This window comes from Diabrotica undecimpunctata, chromosome 7 (assembly GCF_040954645.1).
Source record: "Diabrotica undecimpunctata isolate CICGRU chromosome 7, icDiaUnde3, whole genome shotgun sequence".
NCBI lineage: Eukaryota > Metazoa > Arthropoda > Insecta > Coleoptera > Chrysomelidae > Diabrotica > Diabrotica undecimpunctata.
Genome location: NC_092809.1, coordinates 29,906,376 through 29,924,186, shown reverse-complemented (window position 1 = coordinate 29,924,186; position 17,811 = coordinate 29,906,376). Strand labels below are relative to the sequence as shown.

At 32.4% G+C, this 17,811-nt stretch overlaps 1 protein-coding gene and 1 long non-coding RNA gene across 4 annotated transcripts in view; one reads left to right on the top strand and one right to left on the bottom strand.

Annotated features, from left to right (window-relative positions):
- Positions 1-17,811, bottom strand: part of Srrm234 (Serine-arginine repetitive matrix 2/3/4) — an 88,637-nt gene extending 70,826 nt beyond the window's left edge. For all 3 annotated transcript variants that reach the window (XM_072536983.1, XM_072536984.1, XM_072536985.1), the window contains exons 1-2: positions 17,653-17,811; positions 1,959-2,204 (exon numbers count right to left, since the gene is read on the bottom strand). In XM_072536983.1, coding sequence (XP_072393084.1) covers positions 1,959-2,197 — 239 coding nt within the window. In that variant the 5' untranslated portion in view covers positions 2,198-2,204; positions 17,653-17,811. The remainder of the gene's footprint in view (positions 1-1,958; positions 2,205-17,652) is intronic.
- Positions 8,355-10,214, top strand: LOC140446223 (uncharacterized). Its single transcript, XR_011951468.1, has 2 exons — positions 8,355-8,880; positions 9,988-10,214. It is a non-coding gene; the product is annotated as an uncharacterized lncRNA (long non-coding RNA).

Sequence of the window (17,811 nt, the reverse complement as noted above, 5' to 3'; positions counted from 1 at the left end):
TTATAAAATATCATTTAAGGTAAATTATTTAAATTTTTCCTATTTCAATTGCATAAAAATGAAGTTATGTGATATTAACTTTTTCATATTAATAGCACGGATCCATCTTTTTCTTTTCTCTAATTTATATGTATCTAATCTTTGGGAACCTATAAAAACTACACTTACTATTTTTGCTAATATTAGCACAATTAAATACGCAATATGTATTTGCACACATTTTTGATAAAATTTATGCGTAAAAAGGTAGGGCCAATTTTGTCATATTTCGCCGCTACGCATGCTGGCATCGTTTCAAAGTACCCCTACCATGGTCACGCACGGAGCGAATAGTGTTAATTATATACATATTATCACTTGTCAAACCAGTGTCGTTGCGAGCTAACTGTATTTTACTTTATCTTTCATCCTCCCGATTTTAACAGCTGGCAACCCTAATTTGGGACCATTTTTTCTCGGGTCATCATATTAAAAAAAATTAGCTATAATTCGATATAAAAAAACATGCATTTACGTCATGAGAAGCGTATTTTATTTAAAAAATAAATAAACGAAATAAAATTTTTGTTCAAAAATTAATTACTATCAATTTAGTTAAAAATATTTGAGGCCAGTTTTTGACTGGCAACCTGTTATCAATGCATTCTTCTATTCTTAAATGTATGTAAAAACGTGAGTTTGATTAACTACGTTATTAATGTAGCTATTTTGCAGTGGGATCTTATACTAATAAGGTCTAGACATATGCATAATATCTAGAATGAGCGCTGTAGTAGAGACCCATTCCCCAAGTGCGACAGAGAAACATATATTACATTAAACATGTAAGTTATATTTAACATATAAGTTGCTACCTTACTTCACTCGTGTTTGGTAGTGGGAAGGTCACATAGTCAATAAACCCCGCCCATTAGAAGAGATGCAGACACTGCTTTGCTTTATTTTTGAGTTCAAATTTTCTACTGATTTTTCTTTTTTTATATATGAATTTATTAATACTTAATATTACGTTTATTTGATATTATTAAATCTGTAAGTAAATCTTGCAAATAATAAATGTGTGTATATATCTTTAAAAATGGTTTATTATAATTAGACATTATTAATTAAAAACTTTTCAGATGAGAACAAAAAATATGTTTACAGTAGAATTTTACTTCTATTTTTTTTTAAATACAAAATTAAAAAAAATACGATAATCAAAGCTATAAACAAAAAATATTTTAAGTATTGATTTTTAAATAATACTAATCTCATTCTTATTCTTTCTTCGTTTATTTGTTTAAATTTACAGCTGTTTAACGTAAATTTATTTATTTATCTAATAAAAGTAATATTCATTTTTATTTAATTTGTATAAAAAAAAATCAGTGGAAGATTCGTACCCTGATTATCCAGGTCCAAAAGCAGAAACAACACCGCGTAGCTACCACTTGACTTGTTACATCAAACATGTAAGTTACATTTATTTAAGTTGCTATCTCACTTGTTTTTGGTAGAGGGAAGGTCACGTGGTCAATAAACTCCGCCCATTAGAAAGATATGCAAGGACTGCTTTGCATCCTTTTTCTCCTTCGCACTGGGGGAACGGGTCTATATTACAGCGTTCAGTCTAGGTATTATTTATATGTCTATGGGTATAGTATAAATTAGTCATTAGGTTAGCTCTGTTGCCAGTTTGAAGTAAAGGAGTGATTTTTGGTGAATATTTGTTGAACAGGATAATTTGTGAATGATTTGTAATAGAAAGGAATTAGGTAAAGTTTAATTTATTGAAGAACGATTTATTTATCCATGTAAACGATTTTTATGAGAGCAAGTTCTAGAGAAACCATCACACCATTTCTATACTGTCAATGATAATGAAATACAAGATAATTATGGCAACAAAGGAACTATGACATGTTAGAACATTTGCCTTGTCTTTATGAAAATAGCTAGTTTATATAAATGCTTACCCTTGGTCTTCCAAAAGATCAGCAAACTCTGCACATTTCAGCTCAATTTTTCTCTTCCTCTCATGATCCAAGATATCTTTGTTGGGTTGTTTATTTGAAGCTGCATCAAAGGCTGCTAGTTCCTGTTCGGTTTTGTATGTCTTATCTTTAGCTTGGGACCTGACCAAGGCCCAATTGCGTTGCACATGACCATTTGTTCCAGAGCCTCTGGGAGTTGGTAAGCCAATCCCATTATACATTATTTATCTGAAGAAAAAATAGCGGTTCACTAATAAGCATATCACTTACCAAAAAAATAAAGAGACTTAGGGCTATCGCCCACAGCGCAACTGTTTTAATATGAAACCAATTGCGCTCTCAACTGTTTTCATTTTTCATGATTCCCATGGTTGGCAGCGCAAAAGCATGGGGATTCGCCAACGAGGCGATCCGGCTAAAACTGGTTTCCAGGCAGTTTAAAACCGATTTTGTTCGAACCTCCCCGTGGTCGCAGTTACGTTGCAACTTTTTCTAGCACTTTATTACCTGAATATTTATTTAGGATATCAAATTTTAAGATTAGCCAAATTATACGGAAATTAAAAACTGGTCAAAACATTTTGTTTTAGATTATTTTAATAGTTATAAAGCAATAAAGTAAAACATAATGACGGTATTAGATTTTTGTTTCGATACAGGGCAGCGGCAAGCCGCTTATACGTATTTCGACCTCTATAGGTCTTATCAGAGCGGTATATGCCACTGCTCTGAATCGAAACAAAATCTATCCCGTCGAAGACCAATAATTATCGAAATAACTATTTACAGACGTAATAACGCCATCTAATAACAACAAGAGAAATCATACGATTTCCTACCTGGCGAAACTGAATTCAAATTCAGTATCAATAAAGTAAAGTTTGTGTAACTTTCTGGCTAAGGTCTAGTGTTAGGGTTTTCAGGTCACGCAAGCGCCCCTAACATGACTAAACGACTACTTTCGTAGCCGGGACCGACGGCTTTACGTGTCATCCGAAGCACGGTGGCAGCTCAGTTAAATTAGCAATGGAAAATTTTGTCGGTGCCGGGATTCGAACCCGGACCCTCCAGCCACTCCAAGCCAGTAACATAGCCACTGAGAAGGCTTACCATAATTATGAAACTCGTGGTAACGGTAAACGGGACAGTAAATTGTGGATAGGGTAAAATACAAAAAAAAACGATTAAGCTGCTGCCAAAAATTTTTATTAATAAAATACCTATTTTTTATACCATTCATACTTCTCGCTTGTAGGTATGTACTTTTTTTAATAAGATGTTATTTTTTTTTATTTTTTCGTAAAAATCGTTACATGTCATATTAAAATTTAATTTACAGTATAGTAATGCTTGTACGGTAGACTCCAACATACGGCTTCTATCGTCCGCCCAAATATGTTTCATCATCGAGTAGACACGCTCTAAAGGAGCGGAGGTGCCTGGTAAGCACAAAATATATTGCACCATTTTTACCAGGTTGGGTGTATCGATGTGTTGTTCATGAAAATGTTTAAATAGTATTTAAATGTGTATTTTGTTTATAATTTCAGCAGATCCTTCGATTTCGTCCCATTTTAATACGTGATTCGGTCCAATCCATTCGAAAATGTCGGCTCCTCCGAAACTGTCCTTCCACAATTCAATGTATGAAATGCATCGTCGGTAAAAATCAGTTACTTCTGTTTGAAATTTATCAATATCGTGGCTACTACCAAGACTCTTTAATAATAATTGTTTCGCTCTTTGTGCTACAAAATTGCTGTCCATGCGTTCTTCAAGATTAGATTTCAATCTTCTTAATTCCAAAATAATGTCAGTCGCACTTGCTTCACTTTTTTCCATGAGTAGTAGTCTTGTTAAAATTGTTTAATTGTCCATTCACAAACCAAAAATATAACTCACCCGTTTCACTTTCAAAAAAATCTCGCATTGCACGTGAACAGTTATCTTGGGAAAGGAAATATGCTTTTAGTCCTTCGAATATATTTAGAATTTTCTCAATTGCCGGCAAAAGAGAAAGAAATCTAGTACTTCCATGTTGGATGAGGTTTTTATATTCCACATCTACACATTCACATAATTCCTTCAACTAAGTTACTCGAACTGTGTAGATATGAAAATGTTTATATATTTTGACAACTAGTGCTTCAATTTCGATTGGAAAACCATCCACAGCATTTTGAAGGGCATTGTGTACAATATGTGCGCCACATCCAATTCCTACTATATCTACACCGAGTTCTTGTTTAAGTAATTATTATTTATAACATTATTTTGTCCCCTTCTATGCATACCTCCAAAATTTGTATTACAATTGCCGCCACGAAATGCAGCTACTTTTTTTGTAATGTCATGACGACGTAATGTTGAAATTATATTTTGAGTCAATATTTCCGATGTCTCACCCTGAACGGACTTAGAATTCAATAGTTTCACATGTACACCTTCTAATGGTAAAAAGTATCTAACAATAATCGGTGCCAGTTTGATGTGCTTTTTATTTGAAGTGTCGTTAGTAACACTTACGAAAAAGGCCTTCTGTAAGTCGGTGTGTAACTCTGACAAAGACAGAGGTGCCAACACATTTAAAACGATCGCTTCACATTTGGTTCTCGCAACCCCAAATTTTGATTCAAAAATTTTGAAATCAATTTCGACGTACAATCAGATGTTTTGAAGCTTATATCATGAATTGCCGTGTGATAAGCGAATGTGGCCTCGTTAGCTGCAATAATTAAATCGTTTTGAATGGGATCATCATTTTTTTAAAAATTTTTGATAGAAGTACTTTCAATCGCCGTTACACCAGTCTTGTGTTTTGCACACTTTAAGTGATCTTTAATATCTGCTCGCCCACCGTGTGCAATTGAAAATTCTGAAAAACATTGCTGGCATTTCACCCTGCTATTGTCACTACAAAGCTTTTTCATAAAAGGATAATCTTTTTCAAGTTCGCTTGTGAATTTGTAATTTCTTTTCGGCATTTTAAATCAAACACAGCAATTAAATAAAACACAGTTTTCGTATTTTACCACCGTTCACAAAAAAAAAACGAAATGTAATCGCACTGCAAATGATTAGGGTAAACTGAGATGTTAATGTTTATATTCGTTAACGACTCACTGAAATAATGTGTTTAGAAATGTGATACGGTCAATTGCTGAATTGGTCATTTGATGATTTCGAGAATTAAGCACGTCTTCTGTGGGAACTCTATTAAAATATCTTATCAATCAGATGTGCAGTCATCATTATTAGAATTGTTTATATAATACGAACGTGAATAATCTTATTTATTATCAGTAAATATGAATCCAGGAGGAAAAAAATCATTTGTGTGAAATCACTTAACAAAAATTCAAAATTACGACAGTTTTGTCAAACCGGGACAAAATGACAAACCGGCCGGGACTCCGGGATCGATGTCTAAAACCGGGACGTATGGTAAGCCTACCACTGAGCTACGGCTGCCACAGCAATATAAAGCAATAATTATATTAACTAAACAGAAATATATTTGTGAACAGAAGCACAGTTTCTTTTTCTTTTTTCCCAAAAAACTTAACTATTTTAAAAAATAATTAAATTATTAATAATTTAATGATTAATTAAAAAATAATTAATTAAAAAAAAATAACTATTTTAAAAGCTAATTTTTGAACACCCACCATTTTACCACATTAACATTTTATTATAGCCCAACTGATGTATAACAGTCCCTTCGTGAGCGGAGACTGGTTTTATTTAGGTTCTAAACCGATTGCAGATAAAACTCGTTTTCAACAGTTGTTTTAAAACAGTGGCGCCGTGGGCGCTGGACCTAAAGGAAAATTTTATATCATACAATAACACAAACATAACTGTACAAAAAAAATATTTGTATATTTATTTGTATAAAAATATCCCTAACCTTAGGTATATTTCATAATTTTTCTTTCGTTGTGCATCTAAATTATTGAAAAATATTAATATATAATTATATAATAATATTAGCATTCAAGATCACAAAATATCCGATCATTTAATTAGTATTCACATTTTGAACCCATGTGAAGGGGCGAAAATCTTTATTGGTGCGAAAACTATTTTTCTGCGCGAATTTTTATTTTTCAGGCAAAGTTGTTGATCGAAATAATGAAAATTTCTAATTTTTAACAACTGTTGCATGTTCCACGACTAAATCTACATCTAAAAAGATCAAATATAAACCGAAAGTTAATAAAAATTTTCACCGGAAGTGAAAAATTTTTGCAACCGGAAGTTAAATGTGTGGCATTAAGTTAAATATTATGTTTATATTGGATTAAGCCACAACTGATTTTAATAAAAATTACATTTTATAATTGTTTTGACGTTTCAATTTCCATTCCGGGAGTCATTTTCAAGAAAGATTATTTTAAATTAGGGAGTTATTTTTTTTAACGCAATTTTTTGAAAACTATTTCCGGTATGGAATTGGATATGGAATATGGATTATAAACAATTATAAAATGTAATTTTCATTATAGACCAGTGCGGATTTGTGAAAAACTACTACATTTGGATATGAGAGGTGACATTCGGATTTTGCAGGAAAAGTTGTGTGATAACTTACGTAGTAATAATTGATTTATCTTCCCTCTCAAATAGGTCGGGAAAATGCTTATAAAATTAAAATATTTAAAAATTACTAAAAACATCGTTTTTTTCTACTTTCTTTGCTTATAACTTTAAAATGATTAGTTTTGGAGCAAAGTTGTAATAAAATATAATCTATAAGATACGACTGGTTAAAATTGTATTAATTTGTTACCCTTGCTGCAAGATAGCAATAAATACAAAAAAAAGAGGGGAAACAAGCTTTTTCTTATTTAATGTTTTTCAACAACTTAGATTGCACTTGGGACCTTCATAATTCGCCTAGAAAATCTTTATAATGCAATAAAACAGTCCACCAAATTTCATTAAAATGGATTTAAAAGATTTTGCATAATAATTTTGCAATCGAAATTTAAAAAAAATGAAATTCTTTAAAATCTTGCACAACAAAAACTAGACTGTATAGAAGTTTGCCAATTTTTTAACATATAAAAAAGCACTCTACGTATCTAACGTACTTTATATACAGGGTTACGCAATTGAGCTGTTACCAACTTCACGTCGATATATCTGGCAAATCGATAATGACAGCTACGTCAAAGTTGGCCTGATAACACTTCAGTATGTTTATAAGCCGTCAAAAGTATTTGCATTTAAGTTTTATACATACAACAAAAGTTATTCGCAATGGAATTTAAACGTAATAGTGTGATTGCGTAGTGCTTTAAAAAGATGGAAACAAAAATGCAGGAGAATGGGGATACCGCTCACCAACACTATGATATATACGCTCAACTTTGTGGAAGATCAAGTAATAATGGCTCAAGATTATGACGATTTAAACTATATGGCACAAAAATTAATTAAAGAGTATGATATATGGGGTCTATAAGTAAATGAAAAGAAAACCGAATACCTGTGCATTAGAGTAGAACAAAAAGATCGTTCCAACAAGACTCGGCACCGTCTCATAAAGCTAATGTGAACCAAGAATGGTTAAAAAACCATGTTTCACACTTCATTTCATCCACCCACACAATAGCTTTCGAATTCGCCAGACGCAAATCCGATGGACTATTCCATCTGGTCCATTTTGGAGAGCAAGGCGAGGACTAAAAAATATGCCAGTATGAATGCGCTGAAGAAAGCAGTTATACGTGAATGGGCCAAAATACCGGAAGATCACATTCGTGCAGCATGCAACTCGTTTTTTGATGGTTTGAATGCCACAGTCAAGGCAAAAGGTGGCCACATCGAGCTAAAGTGAGTGGATTCTGAAATTTTTATTATTTTCACACATTTTTGTCATTTGAATCAATAAAAAATAATTTCACACAAAAAAATTATGGTCGTTTGAATAGGTAACAGTTCAATTGCGTAACCCTGTAATTGAAATCAGATTATTTTGACAGCCTATCATAAAAAAAATCAATGTCACCTCTCACATCCACCTCAAAACAGATCCGCCCTGGTCTATTATAATTAATTGTGGCTTAATCCCATAAAAACATCAGATATAAGCCTATCGTTGTTTGTGAGTAACACAGTTTTTATTAATTTTCTCAAAACCGGAAGTATTTCCGTTTTGACATTTTTTGATATATTTTTAAGGGCGGAATCGGAATCCGATTTAATTTATTCACCTGATTGGCATCCAAATCTTGATGTTTCGTCTGGATTCATTATATCGGTCTATAATTGATTACGAATCAATGACGTTTGTCAAACTGATAACAATAGAATTACCAGACACCTTCGTGACGGATCTGTCATAAGAGAAATCACGGACAAGAAGGAGTTTTGTCAGTAGGAAACGTGGTGCTGCTATGACGTTTTATCGGTTAAAAATAGTATAGTGAAATAGTCAGTAGTAAATGTTAATTTTTTCACACTCGGTAATTATCTTTCATTTATTAATATAAAGCATTTGAATTTTAAATGAAACTTGATACTTTACGTATATCACTTGATTATACGCGATAAAAATAGATGATAGCTTTTCCTATTCAGCAATCATGATGTCTCTTCAGAAATAATAAACTGAAAAATATGCGCCACGTACATTCCGAAGGTTATTTCGATAAAATCTGATAAAATCGATAAAAATATTGAGAAAACGATCTTGTCAGAAATTTGAATGGTTCAGTATCTTAATATCGTTACAGTATAAAATATATACTTCACGGATCTATTTAGTTATCTCCTTTATTCGTGTATCTAAGTTAAATTTAAAATGATTTATAAATATTTTCTTGTTTTCTTTGCAGTTTACGTAATGGCGAATGCAATTGCTTTGAATGATCAAGAACAGTTTGCTGAATTTAAAGTAAGTAGTTTCTATTTCGTATTTTTTATCGATAATGATTTTTAAAAATGGATAAAACATTGTAAATTTTTCACTCTCAATTTTCAAACAAGCATAAAAATATATAGTATAAACATAGTATAAAAAAATCACAAATGTAGCGACAATATTATGATTTTATGATCCTTAGAAGTAAAAAACTGACTCATATAATAAATTCTTGAGTAGTGATTAAACTGATCTGCCCACTTAAACTGATTATCACACCCACTAATAGGCAGTCCTATCACTGAATATAATACCTATAACATTCATATAAAGTTGAGTCACATCTACAGAAAACTGCTTATATGTAGTGTAAATTTTGTGATTTCTGATTTCTCACATATTCATATTTTTCACGCTGTTTAAGTGTATACTTAAGTTTTGAGTTTAGTATTTTATAAAAATATTTATTGTTAGGATGTATTTACTTTGTGAATGACGGAAATTTTCAACGGGAAAGAATTCAAATATGCTTTGGAATGCATAAGCTGACTGATGACTAATGTGTCTGATATCTCACCTGGTCACGGCTGCATCGTAGTAGAAATAGTCTAGTAGTAGTAGTTATCAGTATTGGAACCACTTATACTATTGTAAGAAGAGACTTAAGACACTTAGGAACTTAAAACTGCCAATAGAAAGCATATTATCACTATACAAGTAGCAAAGATGTCTACGGAAAAATGTTACTCTGCCTAGAGATCAGTGGTAGGAGAATGTTCCATAAAATTTTTGTATCGAATAAGTTATCGCTCAGCTTGTTGATCATTGGAATGGTTCTGTGGTATGTAGTTAGACGATCGGTACCACAAATTGGTGATTGAATGGAAAGAAAACAAAAAATTTTAAATGTTTCTGTACTGTATACAATACAATATCATCACGATGAGAAAAGGAGTACTGAAACAGTTCTGGGAAAGTGCAGATGAGAAGGTTACAAAACACCAAATCGTTTTATCCCCATACAGACGAGAAGTATTGTCTACTATGTCATCATACTCATACCATTGTGCATTGCTAAACTATGTCTTACATTCTTCACTTTCTATCATTTTTTTTTTAATAATTCATATGTGTTTTTAGCAAAAGTTCCAGAAATCTTACGAATCTCCAGAAGAGGACAAAAATAGGTTTAAAATATTCCAAGACAATTTGCGAAAAATAGAAGAGCACAATAAAAAGTATGAAAAAGGTGAAACTACATATACTATGGGTATAAATCAATTTTCTGATATGTCTCCTGAAGAATGGGCTAATAAAAACCATGGATTTAGACCAAATCATCAATAATACAAAATATAATTACATTTTTTAATTGAAATTACCATAACTTACCAGTTGGACAAAATGAAAAAGGTATATTTCTTATTTTATTACCTTATTTTGAAATGAAATGTTCTGTGCCCACTTTAATTAACCAAAAACCAATTTTATTATTGATGTACTCCAAATATTTTTAATAAATATTAAATATGGTTATGTGTATTATTTTATAAACATCTTGGCTCACAAAATAAACAAAGAAACCACTTAAACACCTTCTCTGCGCCATCAACTAAAAAAGACTGGAAGTGGAAACTATGTTTGCCTAAAACACAGCTAATAATAAATACATGTATTTCCATCTTGTGATTAACATGCAAACTAAACAGTTAATATAAACTAACATTACAGGTACCTATTTTCTTGTCTCAAAGAAAACTGTGTAATAAAAGGATAATTTACTACCAGACATATTCCACCCCTAACACATACAAGTTATTTATTTTCTAATATGGGATTCCCAGACGAATTTATCTGTTATAGGAAAATGTAGTTTGTGAATTTGTGATTCCCAGTTGTCTCAGTAAAGCAATAGTGTTTGAAATATCATTAGAAAGAATTAGTAACAGAACTAGTAGAACAAACAAATTATTAAATTTAGCTTTGCAAATTGCCATTAGAAATGAACAAGTGGTTAAGGTATAGAATCTAACCAAAATTTAAATGTACATTAAGTATCGATTATAAATACTTTGAGCGATTCAGAGAGAAAACCTTTTAGCAAGAATTCGGACTGTGATCCTAATTATGATCCTTCTGAGTCCTCAACTAGTTCAGATCGAGACAGTGAATATGAAATCAGTTCTGAGAGTGACAGTGAGCGTCTTGAGAATGCAAGTAAGTGAGAAAAGTAATTTTTCTCTTATTTGCATTTTGGTGCCTAAACAGGAGACCAAAGTTCAACATCTTCAAGTGAAAATTTCGGTGACATAGCAGCTTTGGATGAATGGATATAATTAAATAAGGATAATCATATATTGTTGTAAATGAATATTCAGTGAATTCAGTGATTAACTTTCAGACTGACTCCATTAGTCCTATCGAAGCCTATTCGGAGGTACATTGTTAATGACGTAAGTTTGGTTTCTTGGAGAGAATGCTCGGGGATATGTCAATACATTAAAAATAAGTGTCACAAGTATAGTGTAAAGCTGTATAAACTTTGTTCAACAAATGGTTACACTTACAGAATTAAAGTATACTGTGGTAAAGAAGATCCCATTGCAAGTAAGGGGAATACAAATAATGTTATGACAATTATGGATACCCTACTAGACACAGGAAGAACACTGTATGCTGATAATTTTGACTCTAGCTTACCATTAGAAGATCATTAGAAATAAGAACTTTTACTGTGGAACTTTAAGAAGCAACTGTAAAGGCCTCCCTAAAACATTTATTACAAACAAAATTAGATCTAATGAAGTGATAGGTATGTGCAAGAAAAAGAAATAAAAATTATTAAGTAGCAAGATAAGTGGCCTGTTTTAATGATAACAAGTAAAGGAGAGCACAGCACTGCTCTTCATAAGACCAAAAAATAGAAAACAAGAAAGTATTTTAAAGTCTCTTTGTGTTATTGATTACAAGGCCAAAAAGGAGTTGATTCATATGATCAAATGTCAGCATATTGTACCCCTCTTAAAAGACAATGAAGTGGTACAAAAAGTTGCTTTTGAATTAATGTTTGGGGCAGCTTTAGTGAATGCCTGGATAATTTGCAATAAAATAAACTCAAATATTAAGTGGGCTTTAATAAAATTTTGATAAGAAGCCGCATTTCAACTTGCCAATAAATCAGAATCTGTAGAACAAACAACGGTTCAATCTTCTTTTAGGACAAAACATATACTGACCAAGCCCGAAGGAACAGGAACTAAAAAAAGGTGAAATTGTGCAGAATGCTATAAAAAGCTGACAGAAACAATGAAACGTAAAGACTCCGATAGAAAGGTAACTAAAGTCACTACATATTGTGATATCTGCAAGCGAAAACCTGCTTTATGTTTTTCATGTTTTAATCATCATCATCATTGGCTTTTACAACTCTTCGTGAGTTTTTGCCGCGTTTACTATTGCCTTCCATTGATTCCGATCCTGTGTATTATTTCCCATGGCCTTACTTCCATCTTCTCCAGGTCTTCCCTGACTGCGTCTTTCCACCTTTTTCTAGGCCTTCCTGTCGATCTTCTACCATCTGGTCTTTCCCAAAACACATTGCTAATCAGTCTGTCGTCATCACTCCGTACCACGTGGCCTGCCCATCTTAATCTATTGGCTTTTATGTATCTTACGATGTTTCCTTTCCCGAAGAGAGTCTCTATTTCATTGTTGTATCTGCTCCTCCATTCATTTGTCACGCTGTCCCTGCAAGGACCATATATAATTCGCAGGATTTTGCGTTCCCATACTAATAGCTTATTAATTTCTTTCTTTCTCAATGTCCATGTTTCACTTCCATATGTCACTGCTGGTCGTATTATGGATTTGTACATTTGGATTTTGGCACGCCTTGAGAGAAGCTTTGACCTCATTAGATGTTGAATGGCAAAGAATGATTTATTCCCCGCCAGTATTCGTATTTCAACCTCCCGTTCTCCTGTGTTTTCACTGGTAATTGTTGCTCCTAGGTATTTGAATTCTTTGACCACCTCAAAATTATGATCGTTTATGGTAATGTTTTGTCTTATTCGCTGTCGTTCCTTTTTTGATACGACCATGTATTTAGTTTTTTCTTCGTTTATTTTCAGGCCTACGCTTAGTGTTGCTTCTTCAAAGTTCGATACTATATCCTTAACTTCTAGTGTTGTCTGTGCTACTGCATCTACATCATCTGCAAATGCGAGAATAATCTTTGCTCCTCTGGCAGTTATGTCTGGTTTGACTCTGGTATAGATTTTTCGCATTGCATATTCCAATGCTAGGTTAAATAGTAATGGGGACAGCGGGTCTCCCTGTCTGAGTCCGGTGCTTATGCCGAAAGCCTTTGAAGTTTTGCCTCCTATTCTAATTTGTGCAAAGGAATTGTTGACACACATTCTCGCAATCATCGTCAGCTTCTTTGGTACGCCTAACTCCATCATTGCACTCCACAGTTTTAAGCGATCTATGGAATCATATGCTTGTTTGAAATCTTTGAAGATCTGGTGTACTTCTTTATTATATTCCCAATACTTTTCTAGCATTTGTCCGATAGTAAATATTTGTTCGATTGTTGATCTTCCAGGCCTAAAGCCACATTGGTAATCGCCAATAATTTCCTCTGTATATGGCAGTAACCATTTTAGTACAACTGAAGCTAATATCTTATATGTAGTACCGATTAGTGAGATTCCCCTGTAGTTGCCACATGTATCCTTTCTGCCTTTTTTATGTATTGGCACGATAATACAGCCACTCCATTCTTTTGGCATTATTTCTTGTTCATTATAATGTTAACACAATATATACATAGTAGATTTTAATATTTATATTAATAATATTTTCATAAATTTTTGTATAATCTTTTATATAAATATATATTTTACAATATTTTTCAGTTGTGTTTCATTTAAAAATATTATATGCAGTTCTTAAGAATTTCAGTTTTTGTTTTACCAGACAGAATAACCTGGTACTAATACAATTTTCCACAAGTTTTTGTGTTCGTTACATGTATACTGCTACCATTACACATATAAATCTTATAAAACATATACATAGAGGGCACTCACATTTCTTAAACACTACCAGTCTATTTCAACAGGTGTGTATAAAAATAAATTTGATGGTTTGGTGGTGCCCCCCAGCGCACTATTCCGCACACAATATCCACACAAATTTTAAGGACTCAAAATAATTGAGGTAGCATAAAAAAAATTTCGGTTCCCAACCAATCCCCCCCCCCCAGGAAAATTCTAGTTGCGTTACTTTTGGGAGGTGTGAATAAGCAAAACCTGCTGATCAACTGAGAACATGAAATATTGGCTATAGGTATGTCATTAACTGTACACTTATTGATTGAAAATGACACTCACTTACAAATAAACACACATGCGTATACACACCCAAACACAAAATACACATACACATATGCACATGGCCTAGAAGACTCAAAAATAAGCAACTCTTCTGATCCCACAAATAAAAATGTAGTGGGAACTAGTAGAGAGGTGACTCTGGTGGCGTTTTCTGTCCCAAATATGTAATTTCACTTGATCCATCCAACAGCAATAAATTACTATTAGATTGTACTGTTGCAATATTAAATATAGAAATCTTAAAAATACATTATAAAGAGTACACATTAAGGTGATCAGTTGGTATATATTTCATTAAGGGTCCTAACCAACTTAATTGGATTTACAAATAAGAAATTAATCACGCTAAGGTGCTTTTCGCACTTTACTAAAATATAAAAGGTAGGATGGTATCAATGGAATCATCCATTCCATATTACAATTTTCTCTTCATTATTTTTAACAATTTCCAAATGATTAGATTTATTTTACAATTTAACAATGAAGTTGAAACAGAACATGATCTTTAAAACAACTGTAGGGATCAGGTCTTTACTAACTAGATTCTATTAATAAACTAAGAATATATAATATGATCTTACTGTAAATGTTTTTAATTTAAGTCTGCCAGATCATAATGAGGGAATAGGAACTGATATATACAAAAGTAAATTTTTGAAAAATAAAACTAATCATTGCATTAATTCATACATTCAAAGACTTGCATAAAAAGGTACAAAAAATGTGACTTTTAGATAATGAAACTAGAGAAAGAAAATGTAACTAAAAACTGCTCTAAATTTCTGGGAAAGGTTCTAAAATATCTAGATGATAGAGAAGTGAAAGGGCTTGGGATAGATTTTCTGGTACTCTTCTGACCCAGGCTCTAACTGTATGTCTAAGACAGAGCAAAATGCACTCTGTAAGAGATTCCAACTAGAAATAAACTGAGCAAAAAACTAGTTGATTTCAACTAGGTATATTCTTAATACTGATAATATTTCTAAAGCTTCATGAAACCTTATTAAAAAGTATGACTTAAAAAAAAGACAAAGTTAACTGTTAATTTAGATGCCAATGGATGTAACAATTTTTTTGCAGAAATCAATGTTTTAGAGATAGTGCAAGCACTCCTGACCACTGCACAGTAGACGAAATTTGGTTTAGTCCCCATTTCCATGCGAAACGCATTGTACTATTCACTGTATAATTCCACTTACAATAGAACCTTTCTGCCTTTACGTGAATTTGACTCCCCCTTCACGCAGCTCCATGGTCAGGAGTGTTTGAACTATCTCTACCATTGGTAAATGTGTCACCTATGTTATTTGTAAAGAAGTAAAAATTATTAAAGTCCAACTTTTTGTAAAGTCAAAATTTCAGTAAAATATTAAGTACATGATCTAAAGAAAAAAGAGAGGGAACACTATTATGATTTAAGTGATGCACTACTCTCAGCGCTTGGTGACAGACTGTCCTATCCACTCTTGACAACCTTTAACAAGTGCATTAAGGCTGTTTTATCGGTGCATCAAAACCTAGGGACAGTGTTTTCTCTGTTATTTACTGACAAAATGTCTTGAAATTTGGACACGTTATTCTAAATTATGTTGCCTTTAAACTGATGGTTTTACTTTTTTTATTTTTTTGAAACTTCTGTTGAAAAATTGGAATATACTGTTTAACGTTCTATTATAACCAAACTTTTTACGCCCATCACGCGAAAGAGTTTTTTTTCTGTAATCGTTGATTTTTGTTTCACCTTTCTGTGTCCAGTAATAATCGAGAAAAGCGTGTTCCAACTTTAAAGAAAATTGCTAAAAAATACAGAAATCTAATAGTGAAACGTGTTACTCATCATTGGGCTTAGTTTCATCGTTATCGCCTTCGTGACGTCAAATCTCATGAACGTACGGACAGTTAGTTCGTGTTAAAACTAATTTGAATGGAGAATAATGTATTTGTTGTCATTAAACTACCCGTCGGCCGGCGGCACTGAGTAAAGATGGTCTCGCGTAAGCAGTGTAGAAAAGTAAGTGATACGCCCATTTCAAATCGCAGTTGGCTTGAACTGCTAAAACAGCCTTAAACATGGTATCTTGAAGTGTTCAAAATAAGTAAATTAGTCCCAATTTTTCAAAACAAAAATGATATAACTGATTTGTCCAACTATCACCCTGTTTCAATAATACCAACTTTCTTAAAAAATTTCCAAGTCATCCTAAAACAACAATTATATGAATAATTTGAAATAAACAACCTGTTACTCAAGGAAGTTTGTTTTTAGTAAAAACAGGACAACAACATGGGCTATATTAGCTGTATGTGACTTCATAACTGATGGCTTTAAGAGTGGGCAAATTGTTATCTTCATTTTATGTGACTTGTTTAGTGCCATTCACTGTGATTCACATGATATACTTTTTGAAACCTTGAACTATTATGGGTTGGATTATCCAGGTAAACATATGATTCAGTAGTATTTGAATGACCTAAAGCAGGTAAAGCATATAGAAAGCAAACTAGTTAATAAATCAAATAGACAAACAACATTTATTGATGATATCCATGACGATAAAGTACACAGACAATACTCATTAACCTTTCTACTAGAGGTATCATTCCAAAGAACCATCTAGAAAACATCACACAGCTGGGCCTTATTAAAAATTTCTAAAAAATAATCCAAAAATCAGTACTGCTCACAGAAATGACCTTCTATGGCTCAAGGCCTCCCAAGAAAGCTAGTCACCTTTATGTACCATCATATTATGCATTCTTTAAAAAAGCTGCCATAAAAAAAGACTATTACCTTTAAGACCTTTGGTAAAATTTTATATTAGCAAGGATCACTGAAAATGCATAATCTTTTAACACAAACTGTCAATATGTGTAATATAAAGTGCCAAATTTTATGCAAGATTTAGAAGTATTGGAGAATGTTGTGGAAGACTACAGAACTACAATATAGACTGTAATCATTATAGCATTTAGGCTTATGCTTAATACACTTAAAATGCATGTCTGCACATTACTCTCTACAAGAATTTGGTTTTTAAACTTTAAACTATTCCTCCAATTAACTACAGGGTTAGAAATAATTCAAGCTGAATTTAAAACAAAGTATAGGCTTTTGAATGTAAATTGTGCAATACTTTTTAAAAAATACCGAAAAAGAAGACCTGTGGCAAATTTTGTAGTATTTCCCTAATGAACCCAGTTAGGTAATTCTAAAATTAAGAGGCATGCTTTAAAAAGCAACTGCTGCTTAGACCGGGCTATCTCACATAATATGATTTAATTTATTTTAACAGACCTAAAAAGAGTATAGAATAATATACAAGTACTTGTTTTCCTCTCTAGTTAAAAATGTCATATTGGGTTATTGATTTTAAAGTGGGTGAATAATATTGAATGTAATACATACGTTTCTTTACTTGGTTTCGTAACGAAACTGCTTGATTTTATAAATACTTCATTTAATTCATTTAATATAAAACTAAAACTTATTACACTTTGGTTTTTGCAAAAAAGATCAACCCCTCTACTAACACAATTTTTAAGACGTACATAAAAAGTACGAATG